We start from the raw sequence: 27,209 nt of genomic DNA on the forward strand, positions 1-27,209 counted from the left end.
ACCTCAAGGTCAGTGTCTTAGAGTCCTTTATACCTTAAATAACCATAAAGTTATTCTCCTCTAGAAAATCTCCTTGGGCAGAAGGCAACATATCTGTTGAACTTACCTCCTATATGCACATTGCCCTCCAACCAACAAGTATTCTTTAGCAGATGCATGGGAAGCTGATGACAGAACAAGTAATTTTATTCACTGAGTCAGTTTTGCCATGGAAGGGCAATGAAAAGCAGAAAAATATTTATAGGGAGTTCCATTTTCAATGTTATTCAGAATACCAGTGGTTATTGTGTTATTTTTAAAGAGTGCTTAGATGGAATAGTGTTACCCCTTTGAAAAAGTTGGTAGCACCGAGAAGAATATAGCTATCAAGATTTACATAAAACTAACAGTCGTGTTATGCTTAAAAGCTTAAGTTTATTGCTCTCTTTAATGACTATCACCAGTATTTTAAAAAAGAATGCCAGTTCTTTCTGCTAGCTTCTCACTGAAGGAAATATTTTAAATACAGCAATAAAATCAAGTGGTTTAAAGATAACACATTTTGCCACACATTCATGCAAACCCTGCAGACAGGATTTTTACAGGTTCATGGATACAGAATAAACACAAAGATGTGTACTGAAATATTGGGAAACTTTTTCCCCACAGTGATGAAGTTGTAGGTGTAACGTTTCAGGCCTTACCCTGCACCTGCTGACGTCAATGGCAAAACATCAGTGGGAGCAGGATCAGCCCTTATTGTTCTGAGAGCTGCTTTACCTTCTCCTGATTAGGAAGTGCAGTAAATTCGCAGAATCCTCTGCACTAATAAAAGCCGTGGGTTTTGGTTATTGTTATAAATAAAGAGAAGCAAATATATTTTTAGTAGGTCATCAGAGCTTCTACTCACAAAATACTCATCTTTCATGTTAAGGATCCTGCTACCTCCATTTTTCTCTGCTCAGTGAAGCACTAAAACATGTGCTCACCTCTAAGCATTAAACACAAACTATAATCTTCCCAGCCTGATTGAAGTCTAAACCAAAAAGCACAGGCAGCAGTCTATGTTACTGGAAAGGAAACACTGTTGCCTGGACCTCTGGTTAGAATGGGGTAATTATTGTCTAAATTTGGTTTGAGGGCAAATTTATCACAAAGCAGCCAAAAAGTTCATATTTTTTTTTTTTTTTTTTTAAGCTGCCTTTAGGATTTGCATTAATATTAATAGGCACTGGACACATGGTTACCCTCAAAGCTTTGAAACAAGTATAAATTAATAGAATAAAAGTTATTTTATTGTTAGACTGCTAATAAAGATGAACTAAAAAAAAATCCTCACCTGATTTAGAATCTCAGTTTTCAGAAGAAATTGCATTCTATGTAAAAATGGAAACTGTTTGCAGAAATACAATCTGTTTGCCAGATGACTAAGATGCCCAAATATTGACAAAGAAAAGGTAAAGCACAAAGCATTAATGTTCAGATTAATGTCTACTCAGATTCACCCCGCTGTCATGATACTGGGGTACACTGCTGGTAAGAATTCGAGGCAAGAATTTGATTCATTGAAATATTGTTTCCCCCTTAGTTCTGATAACACTGGTAGTGGACTGCTTTAGAAAAAATAAACAAGCGAACATGATGTGTGAAACACCATTTCAACGTGAATCTACTTGAGTCTTTCTATGCAGAGGCTCAGAAGGTTTACGATACACACAGTATTCGGTAAATTTATATGTAAAAACAATCAGAAAGAGGCAAAAATTTACTTTCAAGCTTAGTCAACATACGGCACATTTCAGCATGACAATTCAGAAAATTTCACACTGTATTTGGATATATTAGCAATGACCTTTTAAAAAATAGCAAACTGAAGACTGTATTTTTCTGGCTTTTTCTTGCTTTTGTAACAAATGAAGCTGCTATTATTATTTACAGTATAAATAAGCCTTTTTTGGTGAAGATTATGTCCTGTCACATATGTTTAAGACAAGGCATATCTCAGCTCTTAAATGTCAATGCAAACAAGAGCATAAAAGCAATATCAAAGTAAAATAGTATCTTTCCAGCTAAGACAGCCAGGTTACCATGTGTCTCTTATCAGATCTGAAATGTATCTGAGTGCAGTCAAAAGTTCTCCTGGCTTTAGCCTTTAGGAATATCATGAACACTTATTCTTCTGCTGCTCTAGAAAGCTGTTTTCCGTACAAGCTCATGACATGATGCACAAATTGATACTGTTCACAAGTCTGGATCATTCCACCCCTGAAAGGCAAGAAGAAAAGGGGAGGGAAACAGCAGTCTTATTACTCGAAAACACATGAGGAAATAGCACAGCTAACATGAAACTTGTGCTCCACACCAAAGATCTATTCCAAAGCTTTCTGAAATGAGTGAGAAGTGCCCTTTGATTGTGACCAGCTTCAAGTCTGACCTTGAGCTCCATTTTGAAAGTTTCTGCTAACAAAGGAACAGAAGGTAATGAGAACAGGAATGGGCTTTACATTAATTTTCCTTGGCAGAGGCTCTCCTCCAACAAAGCACTACCATCGTAATTTACTACCTGAGCACCTGTACTCCAAGAACCTTTCTGTGAAAAGTAATTCCCATCCCAAAGCCCTGGAGAGATATATGGGAGCAGGGGAATAAAGAGGGGAAGCAGCTTATCCAAGACTTCAAAAATGCACTAGGGACTGAATTTGGGACCAAAGAGGGACAGGCCAGGCCAGGCCAGGCCAAGCCAAACCAGCCCAGACAGCTGATGCAATTTCCCCATTCTGCAATGAGGATTCTTTCTTCTGTGCCACTCCACATCAAGCTTTTGGCAAGTTAGTCAGAGAACTAGAGATGGCCAGCAGGATTTTGGAGCACACAATGTTACTTTAGAAAGGTAACTTCAGATTTGAAACTGAGTTGACTGCTTGATAGCAAAATATCCCTCAGCACAGTAATCTGTTTTAGTTCAGCTTATTTTTCAGCTTTTAGAGTTCTCTTCAAAACTGAAACCTGAATGGAAATGCAAGCAGGAGCAAAACCAGTTTGATTTTCCATGTGTCATTAGCCTGTGTATTTCAGCAAGGAGCATATTAAGCAACATACGAGCACTACAGAGGGAAACAGAAAAGAACAAAATCAGGATGAAGTTGTTAATTTTTAGCAGCTTCTACTAACATTTGAAATTTTGCTAAGAGTACCCCTTTGAAAGTGATATGATCTCTTGACAACCCATTATGAAGACAATTAAAACTTGTGTCTGAAGCTCACAGAGTGAATGCAGAATTGTGCCAGCATTGGTGCTGGTGCACAGATCCTGGCAGCACCTCCAAAAGGAGGCTGAAATGACAAGTGGAGTTGAGGAACATGGGAATCCATGGGTGACATGGAGCCAACCAGACTGTGTCAGTCTGAGGAAGAGCATATGCAGTGCATTCCCTTAGAAACCTCACCAGAGGCCATTCATGAAAATTGCTTCCTCTCAGCCAAATGGGTAGCAGACTGCTAGCACCCTCCTTAGGGCCCTTTTCTATGGGGTCCAGCTTAACCACTATGGGTCACACAGTAGCCATACCTGTAAGGGGAAGATTAGTGGGAAATATAACCTTGTCCTTCAGCCCCTTGCACTTACTTTGTTAAGCAGCTGCTTGAAATAACACAACAATAAGCAGGGAAGGGCAGGGACCTATTCTCCAACAACTAGCAAAGGTGAGAAATACACACTGTGTTTCTAAAAAAAAAAAATTTCCTAGCTGAGCATCTCCTCCCCATCTGATCTACTTAATACAAGCTCACAGTTGGTTTGTTTCTGAGTCCCTCTGTGCTCCACACAGCACTGAAAAGTATCTATGTCACACAAGGAATACAAGGAATATTAGTCATATCTGATGATTCTCCCCAAGAAATTCCATTAACAGGGGGTTGCACCCTGAAGTTGAAGCAACAGAAGCACCAGGATGACCATTGAGATTCAGACCACAGGAGATTATTTTCCTTTTTATCTGGTTTCCTGCTGTGTGGTGGCTTTCTCCCTTGCTGCACATATGCACACCATGACATGTGCTTGCTGTCCAGGCTTTGGCACAGAATTATATTTTCACCCCTATTTGCCACAGAAACCTTTGAAATCTGAGTTGCATTGTGGGCAATGACAGCAAATGTCTCTCAGCACTGTGGAAAGGATGCAGGAATGATTACTTCCTCTCCTGAGTCATACCAGGTTATTTTAGGACCATCTGTTGGCCACTGATGCAAAGCCCAGTGCACAGAACTTTTCCAAGGGATTTGTGAGGGAAAGAAGGGAAAAAACCCTTTGTTCTCTCCATACCCATGGCAACCTCAAAGGTGGTTCTCAGGGCTAATGTCAACCTTTCTACTTCTGTGTAAAGCAGGGAGGTGCAGTCTTTCAGACATCTACTCTGGCCTGAATTGATCAGGCAAGAGGAGGAGACACAGTCTTCCCTCTTATAGCTGCCTGGACACTGTCTCAACCTCACGTTACTTTTGAAGCCTCCTGAAGATTATGGGGGGAGTGTTATTGAAAATGAGAGTGGGTGGCTTCCAAGAGACTACAAGCCCTATTTTTCAGTCCTTGAAGAAATCATGCTTTTCTGTAGGAAGGATGGTGATCTGCTTTCCATCTTGAGTATTTTACCCCATGACATTTAAATGGCTTTTATCTATTCCATCCCACTCCTGAGAGCTACATGGCAGCTACAGAGGCTCCTGCAGTCTTTCTTTCGCCCTATGGTGTCCTTTAAGTATGAATTTCCTTCTTCAGAGCCTTAAAGTGACTGCCAGTTCCCCTCTCCCTTCAAAGCTAGTATCTGCAATTGGCCTGCTGTATCACACACATTTGTAAGCAGGCGCCTTTAGCCTTCATTTGTGTGGTGATTCCCCTGTGTAGCATTAGTCACAGAGACAGATATTTCACATCCAGACAGATATTTAACTGGACCATAGATAATCAGCATTCACTATTCATATCCTGGTTTTCTTTTTCTCGAGAAATCTTCCATTGTCTGGGCTAAAATCCACTGAAACAGCCAAATCTCTAAGCCCCTGCAGGTCCCTGTCTATCAGAGCCTCAGCAGGGCAGCAAGCATTTCATTTTTTGCCTCCCACTGAGCATAATTTCTTCCCTGAAATAAAGTTCGGCGTGGGGTTGAGGTTCTTTTTTTTCCTCAGAAAAATCTTCGGTATGTTTTTCGTGACATCTCTTCCCCCGACTACATTTATCATTATCATTAGAGAGAGCACTGAGACATGTTTTGATGGCATTTGAAACCAGTAGGAGAGGAAAAAATAACATCTCTGGTACAAAATTCAAGTCTGTTTACTCCATAATCAAACTCAAGGTGGTGTGTTAAGAAATGCTTAACTGGAAACCATTAAATTTGTGGAGATTTTCACAGCTCCTTTCATATGTCTGCAAACACTCCATGTTGTGCACTCTCCTTCCCCAGGCAATGTCTCTCCCACCGTGGCTCACAGCTCCAGTGTATGAGATGAATTTTCATTACTCCTTCTGGGAGGACAGTGATGATCTCTGGCTCTGAACTTAAGTACAGCAGATCTTTGAGCCTTAGCTTTTGTAGGAACAGGGGGCCAACTCCTCAGCTGGTAAGAGGTCACTCCTTGCTGCATGGGGATGGGCAGCTGTGCAGACTTTGATGCCAGCTGTGAACCTAAATCAGCTCTAGCGCTGTTCATTAAGGTTTACTGCTCAGGCAAAGATTACAAGTCAGAGGAACGTTCTCTCTTACCCTCTTCTTATTTGCTTCTCCTTAAATAAGGGGAAATATTATCATTTTTTCTTTTTGTTTTCTGGAAAAAAAAACAGGCTTTCTTACCTGTCTAACCGTAACTGGCAGGCTGTTCGCAAAATGTCAACTATGCCCTCGTTCTTCAGCTGTTTACAGCAGACACTTGTTGCAATAAAGCAGCCAGTCCTCCCGATGCCTGCACTAAGGAAGGGAAGAGCAGAGAGAGGCACTGGAGATGTCAGAAGGATTTTGGAACTTTCTTGTCAAATGACTGCCACTAAGCCAGCACAGACTCCATGATCCCTTTTGTCCCTCTGACCTTTGCCAGCTGGGTGCTTCCAGATGGAAAGCCGTAACTAGGAAAAGATACCAGCTTCACTGGATGACATGATTAAGTGTGAGCCATCACAGCAAAAGGGTGAACATTGCAGATGCAGCGCTAAAAATGGACTGTTGGAGACTCACTGACCCAGTATCTTGTTGAACCTCTCACTGAACCATTGAAAAAAAGCTTCTGCATTTCTTAGTAAGATTTGGTTTGACAGCAACCCTTGCTCTGCAGGCAAACTTTGCTTTGCAATTCTCAATTCTAACCGCTTCTTTGAAAGCTATTTTCATTCACAGGTAGAGCAAAAAAACCCCAACCCTTGGTTAAATAATTAGAGCTAACAGCACTATAGTAAGCATGATGCCATTTTCTGACCAGTTCTACAATCTAGTAACTTGAATTAGAGCAGAACACAACACATTCACTATCAAAAAAATTTCTTTAATTTTTCTTTTGTATCTGATGCAGTCCTTAGTTAATGACCAGAACTGAGTTTATTTTCAAAGACACAGGGCTATAGAAGCTGCAAATTCTTCTCATCACTTAAACTACCAGCAAATGCTGGAAGCCCTTCTTATGTGTGAAATAAGTAAGTCTTAGATAATTAATAATACTCAGGAATAATTACTTGAAACAACTACAGGAAATCCTGCTTTCATTTACATTGTGAGAAAATTGTAATGCAAAACCACTGGCAACGAACGTTCAAGCAACATTGGAGTTCTCTGTTCACAGCTGCCCACAAGTCCTTCATCTTCCACTTGACCATAACCAAACAGACCACAGAACACAGCTCCTGATACTGCTTTCTGTCCAGAGACCTCAGTGTTTTGCAAAGGGAGGGAACAACACCCGTTTTTAGATAAAGGAAACGACACTTGTCCCAGGACGAGCTGCAGTTCTCTCAGTGGCTGAGACAGCAGTGGGTGGCACGCTATCCACATAGAACACTTCATAATCCTATCACCATGTCTCTTAGTATTTGTTTTTTCAAATAAAAATGCCCCGTTTCTCCCCAGATTATTACTGTGTCATGGGGATAACACCATACAAGAGGACAGAACAAAAACGCAGTAACCAGCACCAGATACCATAGTTCTTCAAGGAGCTCCTGGAGAGTCACAGATTTCATGGACAAAAAAGAGGACCTCCTTACAAAACGTTTCTTAGTTTCATCTGAACTCTGCCAAATTTTTCCACATCTGTTTTAAAACACAGGCAGAAAAACTGGACATGTGGCATCACAGGAGCATTTTAATAGTGATTATTCCATTAGCTTATAGTCGGATCTTTGATGACACCAGGCTACCAAACATTTCTGCCAAGAGGCTCTTTAAAAACATTCTCATTGTATAATATCCATTTACTATGGCTTTTGGAGAGCAACCATCTGCTGTTTCCTAGAAAACATTATTCAAAATTAAGTAAAATTCTGTACAAAAATAAATTTGGCAAAATGTATGTTATTGAAATTATGGAAGATTACCCTGGCAAGACTAACTGCATCTCTTATCAGGCTTTCTGCTATTTACCTTAAACAACTATTTTGAGGACAGACTGTAGTTTCCAAGTAATCACATTTAACCTTTCTAAACACTGGCAAAATAGGGCTTCCTTTTAGACCTCTGGAATGTCTCCAGTTCTCCAAGAACTGTAATTCATCTATGCTAAACTTTAATGATTTAGAGTGTGTGAACCAACTTTTTTAGAACACTCTTGGATGAAAATCAACTAGCATATCTGATTTAAAGGTGGTTGCTGATGCTTAACACGCTCCCTAGTTAGCAGAGCAGAAGAACATACTTCATCATGTCTACAAATGATAAGTACATCACCCCTTCTTCTTTCTGAGGATACAGAAGTATCTATCCTCATCTATTTTTATTCTGCTCTGATTGATAATTACAATTTTCTCATCAGGCATCAAACCACTGTAAAGACTTTGCTTCTTCCATAGAAGTTTTCATCTTTGCGAAGGATTTTTACTGATACTTCAGTTGTACTATCAGTTGCATACGTTTCCTGACTATAGATTACTACCATCTGTAATCAGCTTTGCCACTCTTTCATTCATGTATTGTATTTAAATTGTCTTTGGCCTAATAATGATAGGGAAAAAAACCAAACAAACAAAGAAGGAATCTACAAAACAGGGGGTTTTGATGCTTGAAGTTGAATGTTATTATTTGTCTGCTTGCATGTGTCTTCCTACTCAATTTCGCCTTAAGTATGTTAATCTTTGCTAACCTGGCCCTTAAAAGAACTAAAGGCATATATTACTGGTAAGGCAAATAAAATGAAATTATTCTTTTAAGTAACTGAGCTACTGCCAGCTTTTATGTTCAGCTCCAACTGTATCTGAATGCAACACTTGATAACAGAAAATCATTGTCATAAAAGCTTTGAAACTCCAAGCAAATTGCAGAAGCAGTTGTGCAAGATTTCACACATGTGACTGATGGCCTACATGGCAGTGTCTACACTGTGTCACTGCATGTGAAGAAGCCCTTGGAATTCAGACACAACATTTATTTACCTGCAGTGAACAATCACTGGGGCATTCTTCTCCTCTGCACTCTGCATGGCCTCTTCCACTTCCAGTACTAGCTGTAACAGAGGAGGGGCCTGGTCTGGTGTCTTCTGGTCTGGCCAAGACGTATACCAGTAATGTTTCAGGTTTCTGACTTCGTCTCCTTTCTGCAATCCAGTTAAGACAAACACCACAAAAGTTTGACAAGAACTCACTGTAAATTGGTACTGAAACATGGCCTTCCCTTAAGACTGAGGAGATTAAATCAGTCTGCTGGAAAGACAACATGGCTGGGAACACACAGTCCAGGAGACCGCTGCAGAGCACTGATGAGATCTTTTTGACTCAGAGAGGGTGAAGGAGCCAACAGGGAGAGGTGTCCTTGTATTAAGTACATGGCTGGGCACATAAAGGTTGGGGGCAGCCTTGGCTACAGTGCCCAAGAGATGGTAGAGGATCCTACATGGAAGGAGCAAGGGCAGTAAGTAGGATTGCAAGCCTGAACTTTGGAAGACAAATTTGATTCCTTCAAGGACTTAATTGCAAGAATCCCTTGAATTAGGGCCCCAGAAGATGGGGGATCCAAGACAGCTCCTTAATATTCAAGCATCACTTCCTCCAAGCTCAATTTCAATGCATCCTTCTGGGTAGGAAATCATGCAAAGAGGGCAGAAGCCATGCATGGATGAGCAAGAAGCTTTTGTCAAAAAAACCCAAACAATCAAAGAAATACAAAAAACAACCCACAAGAAGGAAATTTATGGAATATGGAAAAATGGACAGGGCACTTGGGAGGAATATAGGAACGTTGTCAAAGTATGCAGAGATGTTACAAGAAAGGTTAAGGTCCATTTGGAATTAAATCTGGCAAGGGATGTCAAGGACAACAAGAAGGGTTTCTTCAGTTGCATCAGTAGCAAAAGGGAGAGCAGGGAAAATGTAGGATTACTGTTGAATGAGGTGGGAGCCCTGGTGGTAGAGGATACAGAGAAGGCAGAATTACTGAAAGCCACCTCTGTTTTCAGTACTCATTGCCAATGCTGGCCCCTCAGGAGAATCCCAGACCTTGAAGGCAAGAAATTTGGAGAAAACGACAACTTCTCTTTGGTTGATGAGTATTGGGTTAGAAAGCATTTGGGTAAACCTGACACCCACAAATCCATGGGCCCCAATGAGATACACCCATGAGTGCTGAGGGAGCAGGCAGATGTTACTGCTAAGTCACTCTCCATCATCTTGGAAAGATCATGGAGAACAGGAGAGGTGCCTGAAGACTGAAGGAAAGCCAACACCACTCCAGTCTTCAAAAAGATGGCAAGAAGGAGGACCCAAAGGGCTACACACCAATCAGCCTCAGGTCCGTCCCTGGAAAGGCAATTAAATAGCTCACCTTGCATATCACCTCTAAAAATGTGCAGGAAAAGAAGGTTGTCTGGAGTATTCAGCATGGATTTACCAAGGGAAATTATTCTTGACTGATCTGAAAGGTTCCTATGGTGGTATGACTGGCTGGGTGGATGAGGGGAGAGCAGGAACAATGTCTATCTTGACTTCAGCAGGGATTTTGACCCAGTCTCCCATAACCTCCTCATGATGGAAGCTCTGGAAACATAGGTTAGATGAGTGGGCAGTGAGATGGATTGAGAACTGGCTAAATGGGTTCAGAGGGCTGTGATCAGCAGCAAAGAGTCCAGTTGAAGGCCTATAGCCATGGCCTTCCCCTGAGATCAATAAGTTCAGCTCTGTTCAATTTACTCATCAATGACCTGGATAAAGGGACAGAGAATACCCTCAGCACATTTTTTGATGATGATAAAAAACTAGGAGGAGTGTCTGACACACCAGAAAGCTGTGCTGCCATTCCATGAGACATGGGCAGGCTGGAGAATTGGAGAGAGGGGAACTGATCAAGTTCAACACAGGCAAGTGCAGGGTCCTGCATGTGGAGAATAACCCTGGCACCAGTACAGTCTGGGGGATGACCAGCTGGAAAGCAGCCTTGTGGAGAAGGACCTGGTGGACAACAAGCTGCCCACGAGCCAGCAGTGTCCTTGTGGCCAAGGAGGCCAATGTTGTCCCGTGGTGTATTAAGAAAAGCAGAGTCGTCAGGTTGTGAGCAGTGATCCTGCCTCTCTACGCAGCTCTAGAGAGACCTCACCTGGAGTGCTGTGTCCAATTCTGGATTCCCCAGCTCATGAGAGACAAGACACTACTGGAGAGGCTCCAGCTGAGGGTCATGAAGGATTAGGGCACTGGAGCACCTCAGAGGGAGCTGGGCTTGTTTAGCTTGAAGGAGAGATAACTGAGAGGGGACCTTATTAAAATCTGTATCTGAGGGGAGCATGTCAAGAGGATGGGTCAAGGCTCTCTTCAGTAGTGCTCAGCTACAAGACAAAGGGCAACAGGCATAAACAGAAACACAGAAAGTTCCATCTGAATATTCCATCTGAATATATTTTTGAGGGTGACAGAGCATTGGAACAGGCTGACCAGAGAATTTGTGAAGTCTCTTTCTCTGGGATATTCAAGATTCACCTAGACAAAAACACATGCAACCTGCTTTAGGGGAACTTGCTTTAGCAGGTGGTTTGGACCAGATGATCTCCAGTGGTCCCTTCCAAACTCAACCACTGCTAAATGGAACAGAAATCCAAATGGAAAGGGTCACAACAAAGAAATCTGAACTTCAGATATCATGACTGCATTTCAGTAAACTGCCTTACAAAAAAAACAAACTCAAAAAAATTCCTCCCCCCTCAAAGTATTCTGCTCTTTTAGTGCCAAGAGCTGTGTGCAAAACACTCCAGGCAGTCTGTTCCCTCTTGACAGATTCATTCAGCAAAGCCAGAGCTGTGCTTGTGACATAATTGCTTTCATTATGTATTTGACAGACAGAGAGCCAGGAGCCATATCTCTGTCTCTGATAGCTAGATAAATAGATGAGGGAGAGAGATGGGAGGTTATTTTTCTATCTCTTCTGACAGACAGACTTATATTGGTTTCCTGTCAATTCTGCACTTCTCTTAGACATGGTGAGAAATTCAGAGGCAGTATGGAAGGTGGGAATTTTAGCTAGCTGTGGTCCAGGTCTTTTTGAGAGATACAAATTCTGATTCTCTGTCTCAGCATGGTTATGAATACAGAAAATGTGCTGTTTCCTTTCTGGAGTGCCAAGTAGCACTGTGAGCTTCTGATTTTGTGTGTTCAAAGTGATATCCTTCTGACTGATTTCTAAAGGTGCAAAATAGTAACATCGTGTCCAGGGAACTGGCTTTACCCTTGCAGCCATTTACCCAGCTGGCACAGGGCAAAGTAAATGTTTGCAAAAGGTCCAAGAACAGAAGTGTTAGCTTCCACAACCCTCCCTTCAACACATGACTGGCTGAGTTGAAGAGAGAAAAAAAAAAAGACAAATATAACTCTTTCTAAAGAACAACGCACAAAAATCTGAAAATAGTTTCTGTCATGTATACTCCCAAGTCCCTCCCTATGCTTGTCAGTCACTAGATGCTAAGAGTGCTGTGTGGTTATGCATTTTCCATCCTTCTCTTTGGATGACAGAGCTTTTGCACAGCTTCACAGTGAACCAGATTGGGAAAGCGATCATGTTAAATCTTTTTCCTTTCTTGAGATAGATTAATTTTCAGATGAATCAATCAGGTATATCCCTTTAGCTTGGCACGCAGTCACCAACACTTGTGAGGGCACATAAGAGATGGCACAAGGGTCAGAACAAGAGCTGCACAAAGGGAGGCTCAGCATCATTGAGATACTGTTCCTTCCTACACTGTGTTTACAGCGCTCATGGAAGCACAGCCATAGGATCCTTAAGGCTGTGTCTAGCTCACTTCAGGAAAAGAGAGCCTTACTATCATAGCACAGAGTTTGGCCTTAGGTTATTTATCCTAGGGAGAAAATACTCTGTTTAAAAGAGCATAACTAGTTGTCATGAATCGTACTCGAGCTCATCACAGTAAATCTGATCAACACTGCTCTGAAACGCAGTTGCTTTTGAATATGTGACTATGTGTGAGTCACAGAAGTTATGAACATCCAATTCTTAACGCAGTTGTGAAAAATTATAATAAAAATGTTGTCAATAATACTGAGAGAAAAGTAAAATTCATCTGAAGAAAAACATGAATCACTACATAAGTAATTTAGTTGACAGCAACAGAAAACGGACAAAGTTCTAATGCTGAACTCTGGATACCTTTAGTTTTGTGTACTGTGTGAAAAGTTTTATGCTTCTGGTTGGAGAACCCTGACTTCTGTGGTTCTGTACACTTCTGCTTTGACTTGAACAAAATATTCTCTATTGATGGTTCCTCGAGACTGAGAAGACCTGGGAACAGCTAGGAGGAAGCAAGATTTAATTGATGGTTTAAAGTCTACCATCACGTATGCTTAGCTGAGATCATGACTCAGTGGCAGCATTCTCTGAGAAAGGAAAACAAGTCTTGCCTATAGCCTGATCTTTTTCTGAATTCCCAAAACCTGACAAATCTTGTCCCCTATACTGAAAAATGACAGTCCACTCTATGAAGCATGCAGTAATCACGTATTTCTGAACACTCCTGTTTAAGGGCAAACTGAAGTCAGTTCATGGCTTTTCCAGTTTTCACTACCAAGTCACTTAATGTGTGCATGGTTCAGAGCTGCTGCTCCACTATTTCCATTAAATGACAAATGCACAGCTCTAGGGAATGGTAACTTAAATGGAATCTTTATTTCAAGTCTAGAACTCAGCAGTACACATCCTGACATTTGTGGGTGGAGGAAAGAGACATGGACCCACTAGTACTGAAAACAAAACCATTGTCTAACTGAAAAGCAAAACCAGATGAGCTGCAAGTCTGCAACATGTAAATATTCTTCACTTCCCACTTGTCAGGGAGTGTGATTTTCTCCTTGCTGCCTTTGCCAAAAGCATGAGTGACAGACTTTCTGCACTTTGAATCCAGACATAAGATGTCATATGCTGGCTTTCTGCCCATTAGCATATGGCTGAAGAGACTTGAAACTGGTTGGATAAAAAGAGTTTTTCCAGCTTGGAAAGAAATTGTCATGTTATATTGAGGTTGGGGTAGATCTGGCAGATGAAAGATGTATGAAGTTTATGTAAACAGACTGTTACTGAAACATGTAGCTTGATATTCTAGAAGCTAGCAATGAAAAGAGTTGTTAAATAGGACTCTGATACTTTAGATTAAGTAGTATCTATCTAGGGTTCTTAAAAAATTAAACCAGTGCTAGTATTTTCTATCATACCTTACTAGATATGTAAAACTACACTTGCAAAGTAAGAAGCTCTCTGCGAGCTGACATTTCATTCTAAATGATCAATGAACCCAGAGGAAAAGGCACTGAATGAGTCACTGGTTTCTTACCCAGTGAACCCCATACTACTATTACTGGCCTGGTGGCTTTCAGACTGCACACATGCAGCCTAAACCTCTGACTGCTTATTTTCCTGTAATCTTCATGCTGGTGAACGGGGCAAAGCCAAGACTCCAGTAATGAAAAGTGGTATTTGTACAGCAGTACACTGTGCAGAAACTTTCTACACAACTCCCCTTGAACATCTGCATTTATAGATTTAGATAGCTAAGCTACTGTAGGTACATTGGAATGATTTACCTTTAGGGTGATGAGCCTTAAACGGTAATCGTCTGCTTGTATGACTCTGTTAACTGTGATTTCTATTCCTTCATAGGTGACCTGTTCCTCTGGCCAATATTCTGTGCATTTCTGTGTTCAATATAAAACAAATCCAGTTAAAGCAGGTATCAAGGGAGGCTTGTATTTTTTCTCCTCTGAAATTGAATATAGCACATGCATAGATGAATATGAATAAATTTTGTTTCTATAATAAGTACAAGCTTTCACTTACTAAACAAGGACACATTTCAGCTGATTTTTGCTGCATCCATAATAGCCTGATTGCTTGATTAAAAATGCACAAATCAAGTAATTACTAACCAATGCTTTTAAATACACACATCCTTATTTATCTTTATGCAACTGATGTGCATTTTGAAGGCTCATTAGAGAGGCCGGTGGCAAAGTGCTTGTGTTTTTTAAATTAATCCTTTTCTTAAGATAATAATGATTAGTATAATATACACTAGTTACCAATATATCTGTGCTGCATATATACTGATATAGAAACACAAAATACAGCTTTTCTATTTTTTATAAAGACTCAATGCTCTCTGAATAGAAAACAATCATTTGTGTGTGCTTTTGCACAAAATAACATGACTGGGGATGTTTGGGGAAATAGATTGCATACCAAAATCCACTTAAAATTGTCAGTGAAAATCTTTCAAAGCTAGGGAACTAAAAGGTAGCAGTAGCTAAGAGAGATTGGACTACTACATTTGATTTTGCCAAAAAAACAGAGATGCAGCCAGCACAACCTGACACTTAGAAACACAGAAACTATAGTATATTTGCAGGTCTACTTTGTGGTACAGATACACTAGAGATGAGCCAGTGAAAATTGGTAAGCACTCTGATCCTGGAAGGAGGGCTAAAAATGACTGTGGTTTTGTATTTAGTTTCTCTAAATAAATCAATATGCAAAGGCAGAGACAGGTATTTCAAGATGGTGCACAAATGAATTCATGTACAAGGAATGACGTGAATGAGGCAGAGCCTAAGAAAAAGGCTCCGTTGTGATAATGCAAGAAAGCTGTTTCATTATCACAGGGGAGTAGGTATCTGCTATTCAACAAGCCTCAGTAAAGATGATGCTTGTAAGATTTCTTTTACACAGCTGTACACAATCTTGAACGAAACAAGTTGAATCATTTTGCTCTCCCCCACCAAACGTAATTCCACTTGAGGAGAAAGTCTAACAATGGAAAAGTACCTTGCAAAGTTACTGAGTCAAAATTTTATTGTGTGGGAGAATCAGTGTTCCATCTGCACAGTACATCAGTTAATAACCCACTGGGATTGTGGCCCACTGTGTCTCTGTAAAGTTATTTATGCAGATTGTGTTTTTTCTTCCTCTACTCATAAACCGCAGAATCCACTGCAAAAATTGTCAAGAGCACTACTAGCACAGACATTGCTCTGTTTAAAGGAGTGGAGTAAGATTGCCCACTCATTTCTGTGGGCTGTCAGTTTAGATTAGAAGTGACAGAGGGCTGAGGTATAGAGCTTTTAATACTCACATTAGTGAAGTCATTGCACTGAGGAAGAACACAAAGCCTCTCTTACTAGCATCATTGCTGAGCAAAACTTTTGGGTTTGAATCTATGTACTTTGAGTTCTGTTATTCATCTATTAGTATAAGAGTTGCAGATAAGTGGAGTGAGGGTAGAAGACATTTACATGAAAAGACCCTGTAGTTATGAGATTGCTGACACCATTACATTTTTGACACAAAATGTATCAGGAAAGACTTAATAGCTCTGTTGTGATATACAGGCTGTAGCAAGCAATAGTTCTATAGTAAATCAGCACTGCAGTGCACTGCTTCCCAAGACTGATAAAGATGGGTGAAACACTTGGTCAGTGCAGGTAAGAGGCAACCCAGAAATCAAGGTTACTTTGCTTTCCTGTTCTGTTTTCCCATTATATATATATTTTGTTATAAAAACTATAGTGGAAGAACACATCATCACATGTGTCATTCAGGACCAGCACTTCCTCTGCATCTTCTTTAAACCTCAAAGTCCTCGAAAGATTCTGGTGCACTGACTGTGATGACATTTTAATATCAGTGTGTGCCAGTATGTGCCAGAAACTGGCCACTTTGATTAATGAGCGAGTTATTGCTTCAGTGCTGCTGCTCAGATGCAGGCAGGTGCAAGTTTAAAACATGAATGAAAACAAAGCATTCAGATCAGCAACATACTCTATTGTTATGCATCAGCAATGCCTTGACAGGACAAGTTCAATGAGCCAGCTGTAATAACTGACCATTTTTAACTTGCAAAGCATGATATAGTTCTGTGTCAGATTTGTTCATGTCTTTTTTCAATTGAGTTGAAGATTAAATTTATTTGCTTTATAATTATGAAAAGCTGAAGGTTTGTGCATGTGCATGATTATGGGCACTAAGCTTCCAGCTGGCAGATAAGCCATTACAACTCTGTATGCTGTGTGGATGTACGCCCGTATTCTTTGGCTTCTAAGCATCTAAAGCTTCTTCTCCAAACAAAAATCTCTAACCGAAATTACTAATCTGTTCTCAAGGACAAGCCTGACATACACTGCTGCTGCATCTTAAGAAAAAAACTTCTGGATATCTCCACTCAACCTTGCTGCCTAGTGGTGAGGGAGGATGAAGGGCCCAACCCATGCCCAGACCACTTTCTCACATCTTACACTGCCAGTAAAGGCAGATGTGAGCTCAGCTACCTGTCTGTGAGCTGAAGCCCAGGAACAAAATTCTTGCAACTCTGCTATGGGGGAAGGATTTCAGCAGGTAACTAATGAACAGCTGGAGGGCTGTAGTATTACAAACTCAAAAAAAAAAAAAAAATTAAAAAAAAAATCACATCACTACAATGTAATTTGTGGAAGCAGGTGGTGAATACAAAATTTCAGCATCTTAATTTCAGTATTTCATAGGCATTCCTTAGACATATTCAGGGGAAGGTCCCCAGTATCCCAGTCAGTTCAAGTTGTTGACTGTCATACAGAAATCAGGTACTTCAAATTAAGTGTGCATATAGGCATCAAATCATAATTAATGCAAGATAAAGCAGCAACAACTCTACTGATTAAAGATATTCAACCTTAGCACTTATGGGGTACTATTGCTTTTGATTCCTTTAGAACTTCAAAGGCTGCCTGCAAATAGAGCTGGGTTAGAAGGGGTTTCAGGTCAGCTGAGAGAGGAAAATGGCAAAACCAACAGTAGAGGTCAGAGAGCAAAATAGGACTTACAGTAAACTGAATTGAAAGAGAAGCCCACATCCTCTCTGAGCCTGAAGAATTTAATGCTGGCTCTGATTGCACAGGCCGTTGAACTAACTTCTGTTTGTTGGCTTAGTGTGTATGCTGAAAATAACTGATGGATTACAGATAAAAATACTGACTGGATGTAACAGCATTACCTCATTCATCTCTTCTATATTGGTAATCATGACAATGATGGGAGAACGCTCCTGCCACACCATTCTCCAGAAGTCAGTGACAGTATTAACTATTGGTCCCTGAGTAGCAATATATACCTTTTCCTCTCCTCCATAGCCCTGCCAACAAAAGAAAAAGAGATCAGTTTTAAGAGGGATGTCCTCCATAACCTTGAAGGTTTGCTCTTCAAAAACCAGAGAGCCATCCCGGATGGAATGCTGACTCCGTGGCACCAGCTCTCCTCTCTCTCTCCTGCACATGTGTGCATGGAATGAAGGCACAGTATGGCCTGGAATTCATGTAATACCAGCAAAGAGTGTCCAACAGCCTTGTAGTGACTCTGGCTAAGTCATGGGCCTTATTCAGGCTGATAATCCAGTGCCTTGGTTAGGCCAGCTGACAAGGAATTTTGCATTAAGAACTGCAGAAGTATGTTTCTGTCTGGTCTGAATCTATACAGGTACACTTGAGATTTGGGTTTCAGCTAATGTAAGCGTTAGAGAGAAGAGCAACAAATCAGTTAGGATGCCTCTAAAAACCAGTGTATGCTGCAATTCTGTTTACATTAAGAGTGGCTGATAGAGGCTGGGCAGATACACTGGGCTACAGAGCTCTTACCCTGATGTAGTTAGCATTGATGTAAGAGCTGAGGGGGTCATCCTGATCAGCTGAGGTAAGGCACACTCTGCTGTGCGGATCTGAAAGGTGTAAGGAGATAAAGAATAGTTTATCAGTTGCTCAGAGGAAAGAGACACACAAGATAATTTAGTACAGCAAGACATTTGCATGCATTCATGGCCATCACAGCAGATGTGAGCAGCCTAAGAAAACCCCCATGTTAAGACCATTAAAAAAGGGAAAGGATGGCTGGGGTAATTTGCAGCCTTCTGACAGTTTTACCCGCTCTCTGAAGCCTGCCTTAATTGGTCCTGTTGCAGAGTCAGTGCCTCAGCATGACTCTAGAAAAGCAGTTTTCTGCTCCAGGAAATTATTTCTCAATCTGTTAGGTCAACAGACTCATTCTGGCTTCAAAGACACTAGAATATTGTTTGTGAAATGACAGCAAAGAGCTTTTCCACCAAAACATAAACATGCATTTCTTGCACCCAGGCAAGCCAGATGACAATAACTTTCCCTGTTTCATCTTGCAATGAACCGAACTCCAAGATGTGCTATTAACAAATATAATGGTTATAGAGAAATTAAAGAATATTAACAGTCTCTTGCATTTTAAGTCTCTTCAGTACTTGAGTCTCCTTCATTGAGGCTGTTTATGAAGCATTATTCTTGTTCTAATAAGATGACAAAAGAAAACATTATTCCACTTAAGAAGGTCAGTCCAATTCCCACTGAAGTCAATGGCTTCACTGATTTTAATGGGAACTGACACAGGCCCACGTTCATCCACTTTGACCAGTTTGTTACCATTCACAAGAAACATCCTCCTGACAGAGGCCTCAGCAAACAAAAACAGTGTATATGACCAAGATAATATTAAAAACAAACCACAGGTGCCTTTTTCATAAAGAACCTCAGCTGGTTTAGAGAGCAGAATAAAATAAAATTTATGCAAAAATTGTGCTTTACCCAATATCATATTAAGGACTAAGCACACAGTCATTTTCACAGTACTACAAACACAGAATCAGCATGAAATGCTGTTCTCAGACAGACCAGATACATGTTTACTGGGATATTTGGCTTTGAAGCATAAAGAGAACGTTTAGGTCTCCTTGCTACCCCCTTCTTTACTGTCAGCACCAAGCCCTGTGGAATGGAGGCAGTGGGATAAGAGTGAGCACTCAGCCCTCTCCTTTCCTCAGCAATATCAAGCTAACCTGTAGCCACAGTCAGGGACAAAGCTGGTAAAAGTTCATTCAGAAAAAAAACTCAGATCATAATAAGGCCAGAAATTAATTAACTTTTACAGAGATGGCTGGGCAGAAAGCAGGTATCTGAGATGAAGAAGTCAAAGTGAAAACAGTGGCTGCTGGCAGATACCCATATGGCTGAGATGAAGGGATACCAAATTCAGAATTTACAGATCAGATCACTTAGAGATCTGGCACCTTGGGCATCTGAAATCAATATCCACTTCTACAATCTTCCCGTTCCAGCAAAACCAGTAAATTAATACTTGAACAGATCACCTCAGCCATTAGCACAGCAATGGTGAAAAGTGGTTAAATGCTTTTACACTTCTCATCTGAGGTAGAGTACAAAGTCATCAAAAGAGTTGCACACCTTGGGCTGCATTTGCTGGAGCTTGAACACATTAAAAAGAAATCTATTTTGAAACCATTTCAAATCTAGATTCATTGACTATCAGGTATAGCTGAGGACATTTTTGACTTCATTACACTTATATTTGATAATCTGACATTGAACCTTTTGGATTTTGCAAAAGACTACTCTGGATGGTGGTACCATCTTCCAACAACAGCTTAGAGCAAAAAGAAATGAAAAATACTTTTCTGTGTCATCTTAATGCTGTCAGGCCAGTTCTTAATATTCTCAGTCTGCATTTGAAAAAGCATCAGTCAGGAAAATAATGTTGCTAGAATTTGATCATTCAAAAGAAATTTAATGAAAGAAATCACTAAGTAATCTTAATAAACCAAGTTACTGGGTACAAATTTTAAGCAGCACCAAATGATGCCATTCTAATAACTCTAAAAAACCTAAGTTTCCCTGAGGATCAGCACCATTTTGGTAATCTGTGCTCTGTACCTCTTTGGAAATTTGATTTATGCTTTGGAGCTATGCTGCTGCTCCATAAACATGGCTTTTGGACAATATATTGTGGTGACTGTACACTTCATGCACTCTGGAAAGGAAAATGCAAAGCCCTTCAGCATGTGCAATAAACCATACTGCCTCAGTGACTTATAAAGCAGAAACTTACTTGGGAGAATTGTTTTGTAGCGATTCTTACGCACTAAGCCTGGAATATCATATTCTTTTGGATCAACAAAGTTCATTGGAATTTCCTGTTTAAAAAAAAAGAAAAACAAAAAACCCACAAAAACATAAGACAGTCAGCAGTATTATTAGATTCACAGGAGGTATAAAAACCCCAAGCCCATTATGTCCTCCCTGCGAGGGAGGCAAAACGATGAAGTCAGCTGGGACATATTGTACCGTACTTCTAGCAACTTACCACCAAAGTATGATTGATGTTTCCTTTTACTGTCACTGGCTTTCTTTTCTGAAATCCTTCATGTGAAAACGCTCCCAGTGACTAATTCATTGAGTAACATGCATGACACGTTCACTCCTAATATTATTAGAACTGAATTGCAAGTGTAGGCACAGAGCGATGCAAGAGGTGGAACGCAAGACACTGCTCCACGAGGATGGACCTCAGCACCATCCTTTCTGACTCACGTTGCTTCCTCCCTGAGGGTGGAAGTTAATAATTTGCTGGGGACTTGCACCAGCAACAAAGTATGACACGCTTTATGACAGGCTGGTGTGCTGACATGACTCCATGGAGCTGGGGGAACGTCATCATGCTGTCAAGCTCTGTGGAAAAGGACTGCAAAGGTGTATTCAGGGATTGCCTGCAAAGAGCACACGAAGATGGAAGGGTTTCCTATTCCCCACTGCTCATCCCCTGAAACAAGTGGCCAGTGCCAGGTGGGAACAAACAGGAACCTCCCATCAGCTGGAGTCAGTAGGCAGGTGAAGAGAAGGGATGTGTTAACCTGGCTCAGCAGGGATATGGCTCATGGGAACTGGGAGGCAGAGCTGGACATCCCAGCTGCTGCACACTGGATTTGAGAGACCACTGCAGGACAGACTGGTAACAGGAATCAGGGTTGAGTAAGGCAAGCCTCACTCTGGGAAAAAATAAAGATGAGCAGAGCTATGGACTGTAGAAACAAAGAATTATTAAGGCTGAAATTGACCTCTAAGATCACTAAGTCCAACCTTTCACCTCAACCTCCATGTTTACTGCTAAGCCATGTCCCTAAGTGCCACATCCACATGTTTACAAACACTTTCATGGGTGGTGATTGCACCACTCCCTCAGGCAGTCTGTTCCAGTGCTTCACCCCTTTCAGTGAATAGTTTTTAACTAATAGCCAATCTAAACCTGCCCTGGAACAACTTGAGGTCAATTCTGGAACCTTAGAAGACTATCTGCACCCCCTCTCTTACAAAGCACTGAGCACACCATTGGCTTTAACCAGAGGCAAAGAAGGACAAAAACATTTTTCTGAAGTAATTTCCTAACAACTGCAAAAACTGCATGGGAACAAAATCTTCATGTTTCTCTCAACTGTTCTTTGGTATTTAGTCAGCCCAAACTCTTCCTGAGCCAGGCTCCATGGGCTGTTTTTGGGTCTTAAGTCCATGCTGGCCAATTCTTGGTGAAATCAACAGGAATACAGCCTGAGTAAAAACTCTAAACCTTGTATAAATTTAATGATTTAGCCCTGTTAATCTTCTCCTTGACTTTTCTTCCAAAATGAAACAGGTGCTTGTCTCATCTGAGATCTGGACTTTGAAATCCAAGTAGGTTAGACAGAGTGAAAACATATGATGAAGATCTAGCTGGTGGTAACTGTTTCATAAAAAAAAGAACTAGTGTACAATTTTTAATTGCAGAAATGACATTTTGATTGCACAGCATTTTGTGCTCTTTCAGTTTTCATTGAAGAATTAAAATAGCTTGGGATGGCTTGGCTGCTGAATGATTCTATGAACACCAGGAAACATAATTCAAAATCTCTCAGATGAACAAAGTGCATTTTTTCCTACTTCTAACATTATTTTCTTTGCTTGAAAGCTCCAGAGTAGCTCAAAGACTGATGAAACTGTATGTGGACTAGTCTAGCAGTCAGTTCAGACATCAAGTCAACATTCCATCCCTAAAAGAGCAATAGATGCTTTACTTTAGAAGAATCAAGGCTTTTTCTACAGAAAAGCTGCTTTCACTCCTAATATTATTAGAACTGAATTGGAAGTGTACAACTTGTACAGCACTAAAAGAATTTAAGACCATGGATACCCTGTGTTCTTTTTTAAAACAGAAGCCCAGACTACACCCCTGTTCTTATAAAGGGAAAAAAACCCTGAAACTGCACAAGGAGGGAGGGCAGCAAGTGATAATCAGAGTGACCTTTCCCTTTCAGACACACAGAGGTCATGAAGAGGACAGGCTGAAAGAGCTGTAATGTTGCAAAACAATCTTCCTCCTGCTCTGCTGAGATTTCATGCTTAAGAGAATATTTGACATGGCAGTATTAACTTCAGTAGTTTACAACTAGTCAATTATTTTTGTGCAGAGAAAAACCCCAGTAATACATACTTTCTATAGCTCCTGCTGAATGACAGAGCCACACTGTTTCAGGTAACCAGAGAACATTTAGATTTGGAAAGTAGCTCCACATTAAGCACTCAACAGCAAAGAGGGTGGATTAGGACTAATTTCATCCCTAGGGCAACTCCAGACACATTTCAAGAAGTCATGCTTATAAAAAATGTGGCTTTTCTTCTGAAGTCAAGTGATTTCATTTGTTGCTGTTTTTAAAAAGGTAATATACATCAGCAAAAAACAAAAAAAAGCACAAAATCTCGTGAAACAAAGACTCTTTGTTGTTGTTGTTTCTGCCAGAACCAATTCTCTAGTTTTTAAGTGACAGTATCACTGAAAGCTTTCAGACATTGTAATTTAAAGGAAAGATAAATTTGGGAATTGCATTAAATGTTTCACTAACAGAAGTGGGGTTTGCATGTACGACTTTTAGACTGGCAGAGAATAATAGCAAGGTCTTCTATGGAGAGACAACATCCCATTTTTATTGATGCTCTGAGAAGAGAGAGGTGAGACACTCACAAAGAACTCTGCCTGAAGTATGAAAGGATCCAGTGCTTTCTTGTGCAGCTCCTCCTCAGTCAGGATGTTCGATGCTGTCTGGAGGTATTCTCGGGCTGATTGCTCCCGTGGGGACATGACATAGCCAAAGCCTTGCTCAGAGCAGCCTGGGGTGCACATATCCAGGGTGAGTGAAACATTTGAACCTCTCCTGCAAAACAGAGCAGTCCAAGTTTGCTTACAACAGACCCATCACTGCTAGCAATGCCAGACAAACAACTTTAGGAAACCACCCAGATGGTTCTGATGGGGACATTTTGGTCAGCACCTGTAAGAAAATGGGTGATGCTTCTTGTGTGGACAGGACCAAAAGATGAAACGTCACTGGGGTCAGATCTTGGGATACACTACCAGTTCAACTTTATTAAAGACTCAAAAAGCCAGCCATCGCAGTGAATAATTTTTCTATCTGAAAAATGTTCTTTCCACAATCATAACAAAGGTAAAATGAAGGTCCCAGCAGTTTATCAGTTACAGTATAAAGAGAGATACTGTTGAGTGCAAAATTTTTTCTGTTAATTAACCACACAACAAACCAAAGAAGTCAAAATGCCTACTATGAATAAAGTTTTAAAGCACTTCTGTTAGCCTCACATATGATAGTCAAAAGTAAGATTCAAAAGCTGTCAGTAAATCTATATTTAAATATCTTTAACATAATAATAAAAACCACACAATATGATGATTACTAGGTAGAGGTTCTATACATCCACACAGTAAACCTATTTTTGATTAATCTTAACTCAAAAAAATTAGTTAGAAGGTGTGTGCAGGAGCTATTAAAAACCATGTAAGCACACAGGTATGACCAACTCACAGAGAGAACAGAAGTCATCACTTGGATCACAGCCCTTTCCTGGACTTAGGAGTTTGTCCAAGGGAATTTGCAGCCAGCCTGCTGCTATGATTCACAGCTATGGGGAAATGCCACTAGTGGCAGACATGGAATCTTTAGTGACACCTTTCAAAGGATTTCACCTTACCTTCCTGTGTGCTGTTAAACAGTTACCACATTTCTCCCCTGAAACCGATGCATTTGACAAGGATGGCTTTTGCTTCTTATAAGGTAGTAGAGGCTACCTACGTTAACAGTTCTTCAGCATGAGGAAATGAGATTATTTCTTCTTCATCAATATCCAGTGGTGTTTGAATTTAGCTGCTGACCACCCTTTTAATTGCATAGGCAGTTAAGGAATGAGAGGAAAGTAAGAGAAAAGCAGAACAGATGCCAAAGAGACACAGGTAGGTAACTTAACACAACACCTAACAAAGGAAAATATGTAATGTAAATGAAGTTTGTCAGGGCACAGCTCAAACCTGAAATGATGTCTGTCTTCTCAAGAATGTGTGTATGTTGAAAGCAAGTTTATATCATAAGTGTTCACAGCATTGTGCCTAGTTTGAGAACTTGAAGCAATTGCTCTCATTCTTCCACTTCTAATTATTTGACAGGTTTTTCATTGTAAATCATTACTTTGACCATTTGATTACTCCCCAAGCAATACTCCCCAATTCTCTTGATTTGTGTAGGCTAGCAGTCACCTGACGAGAAATGTCACATCTTTAAAGTGACAGAAATGGAATGAAATCAGGGATAGTGAAGAACACAAATGACTCACTTACTTCAAGCCAAATCTTGCCTATAATGAAAAATCAACAAAACAGCAGTTTCAGGGATAAGCCCCAGAGGTTACTGTGATCTCATGTAAAGATAGAATAAAACAATAAAAGGTATAAGATTTTAGGACAATGTTATAACAAACCATAAAGCGAGAACAAACATTCTAAACCCACAAGAATGCAAATTGAAAGCCTCTTCTGCAACACTCCTTTTTACTGTGTCCTGAGGAGCTTTGGAAAATCAGCGTTGTATTCTTAAAATCTAAGTACTGTCCTTTGTTTTAAGCTTTAGAGATGGGAATTAACTATGGTTAGCACTCCAATTAAAACTGAGAAATAAAGAAAGGTGATAATTTGCTATACCGGGCCCTTCAATAACTTCATTCTCATTCAAAACAGCCTCACTTTTGCAGAATTTCTTCACAGGAATTCTATCATCAAGACCTTTGCCCTATTTCACTAAACAACTGAAAGGGCACAAAACAGAAAAATATTTCTCTTTGATCTTTAAACTGCCCTTTCCCAGCTGTGAACCTCTCTGAGAAGCTTCCGATTTGCCTGAGAAACTCCTTTTTTCAAGCTGCCCTTATGGTTTAAGTAGTGAACACCAGCTCACCCCAAAGATTCATTACTGGGTTCATTTGAATAGAATTCTTCTACTTTGGATTAACTCATTTATATGAGTTAGAGACTATTGCTTTTTCTATGGTTTGCTTTTGGAGAAAAGACTAGTCCTCCAGTATGAGTGACAAGGGAAAAAAAATGAAAAAAAAAAATCAACAAGACCCACTTCTTTCAGGGGCAAAAGCTTTCCCTGCTCTATAGGGGATTTCATGCAGTTGCTGTCTTGATGAGTAGTGAGAGACTGGTCAAACACAAATAGATGTATTCAATGGAAAGAAATGATGCTTTAGAACAGCATTTGTTGACAGCTGTCCAGAAACTGTGTGCTGTTTAGCTAACATGCTTGTATTTAGGACTGGACTAAAAAGAGGACAGGAAATAAAGCAGGTGCTTGACTTTACAACCACATTTGAAAGTGACACTCACAAAAGCAGTAAAGCTTCCTACTAGGCACAGAACTCCTAAACCCACAAAATCTGGGAGCAGACTTTTCCCTATTAGTCACATCTACCCTACCTTTCTTGCAATCCCATGGATTTAACCGTCAGAGTAGCTGGGTCTGTCTCCGCTTTAATATCCATTATGCAGTCAAAGACTGGAGTCTCTGGTACAGGATCCAAATCTAGGAAGTCATCCTCGTTTTTATCCTCTGTCCACTCAGAGTACGTGAAGGAAGGCTGCCGGCTCACAGACTGGCGTCTGTCCTCTTGCACTGGAAAGGGGGGGTCTGGTCGGGCTCTGAGGAGTTGCCAAAACTGGAGGAAACAAACATTTTTAAAAGTTGCTGCTTGCAGCCCTTCGGTTCAGCCTAGGGCATGGGTCTTTAGGCAGCATCCCAGCTGTCTGTATTCGAATTGGAGAGTACAGAAGAGAACAGGAATGTTCCATGCAGGAGCAGCTTTGTGGTGTGTGTTACAAGGATTCACATCTACCCATTCAAACCTGCTTTCAGCCATAGAGGTTTCCACAGAGCCAGCCTGGCTTAACTCAGGGATACAGTGGAAGTGGAATGTGCTTGTGACCATCATATGCAAGCCAACGTGATACCACTGTTCTTTTGTTCAGTTTCTTATCCTTCCCAAGCTTGTTTACAAAACAAATATCCACAATAGTATTCTATAAATCATATCTCTCCTGATTTAATGGCTTTCCATTTGAAATTTACATAAAGCTATGTTAAGTTAATATAATTGAGCTAAGCAACTTTAATAACTAGGCATCGTACCCTGAATTTATGCATAAAACCCACCATTTTTTGAAAAGGCCCCAGTTTTGATGTACTTGATCCTGGGGCTCAGAATGCCCATATCAGTTTTTGGCCAGGGGAAAAGACAGTTATAATCTAATTATCTGATTTGAATATGGCATAAACATTAAATAATGAATCCT

General features: G+C 40.5%; 1 protein-coding gene across 7 annotated transcripts in view; it reads right to left on the bottom strand.

Moving 5' to 3' along the window:
- Nucleotides 1-394: 394 nt before the first annotated feature.
- Nucleotides 395-27,209, bottom strand: part of PTPN5 (protein tyrosine phosphatase non-receptor type 5) — a 74,859-nt gene continuing 48,044 nt past the window's right edge. For all 7 annotated transcript variants that reach the window (XM_015630457.2, XM_015630461.3, XM_015630456.1 and 4 more), the window contains 9 exons: nucleotides 26,337-26,575; nucleotides 23,538-23,727; nucleotides 20,598-20,682; nucleotides 18,311-18,390; nucleotides 17,674-17,811; nucleotides 14,237-14,347; nucleotides 8,603-8,763; nucleotides 5,826-5,939; nucleotides 395-2,244 (listed from right to left, as the gene is read on the bottom strand). In XM_015630457.2, coding sequence (XP_015485943.1) covers nucleotides 2,151-2,244; nucleotides 5,826-5,939; nucleotides 8,603-8,763; nucleotides 14,237-14,347; nucleotides 17,674-17,811; nucleotides 18,311-18,390; nucleotides 20,598-20,682; nucleotides 23,538-23,727; nucleotides 26,337-26,575 — 1,212 coding nt within the window. In that variant the 3' untranslated portion in view covers nucleotides 395-2,150. The remainder of the gene's footprint in view (nucleotides 2,245-5,825; nucleotides 5,940-8,602; nucleotides 8,764-14,236; nucleotides 14,348-17,673; nucleotides 17,812-18,310; nucleotides 18,391-20,597; nucleotides 20,683-23,537; nucleotides 23,728-26,336; nucleotides 26,576-27,209) is intronic.

Source organism: Parus major, chromosome 5 (assembly GCF_001522545.3).
Source record: "Parus major isolate Abel chromosome 5, Parus_major1.1, whole genome shotgun sequence".
NCBI classification, from domain to species: Eukaryota; Metazoa; Chordata; class Aves; order Passeriformes; family Paridae; genus Parus; species Parus major.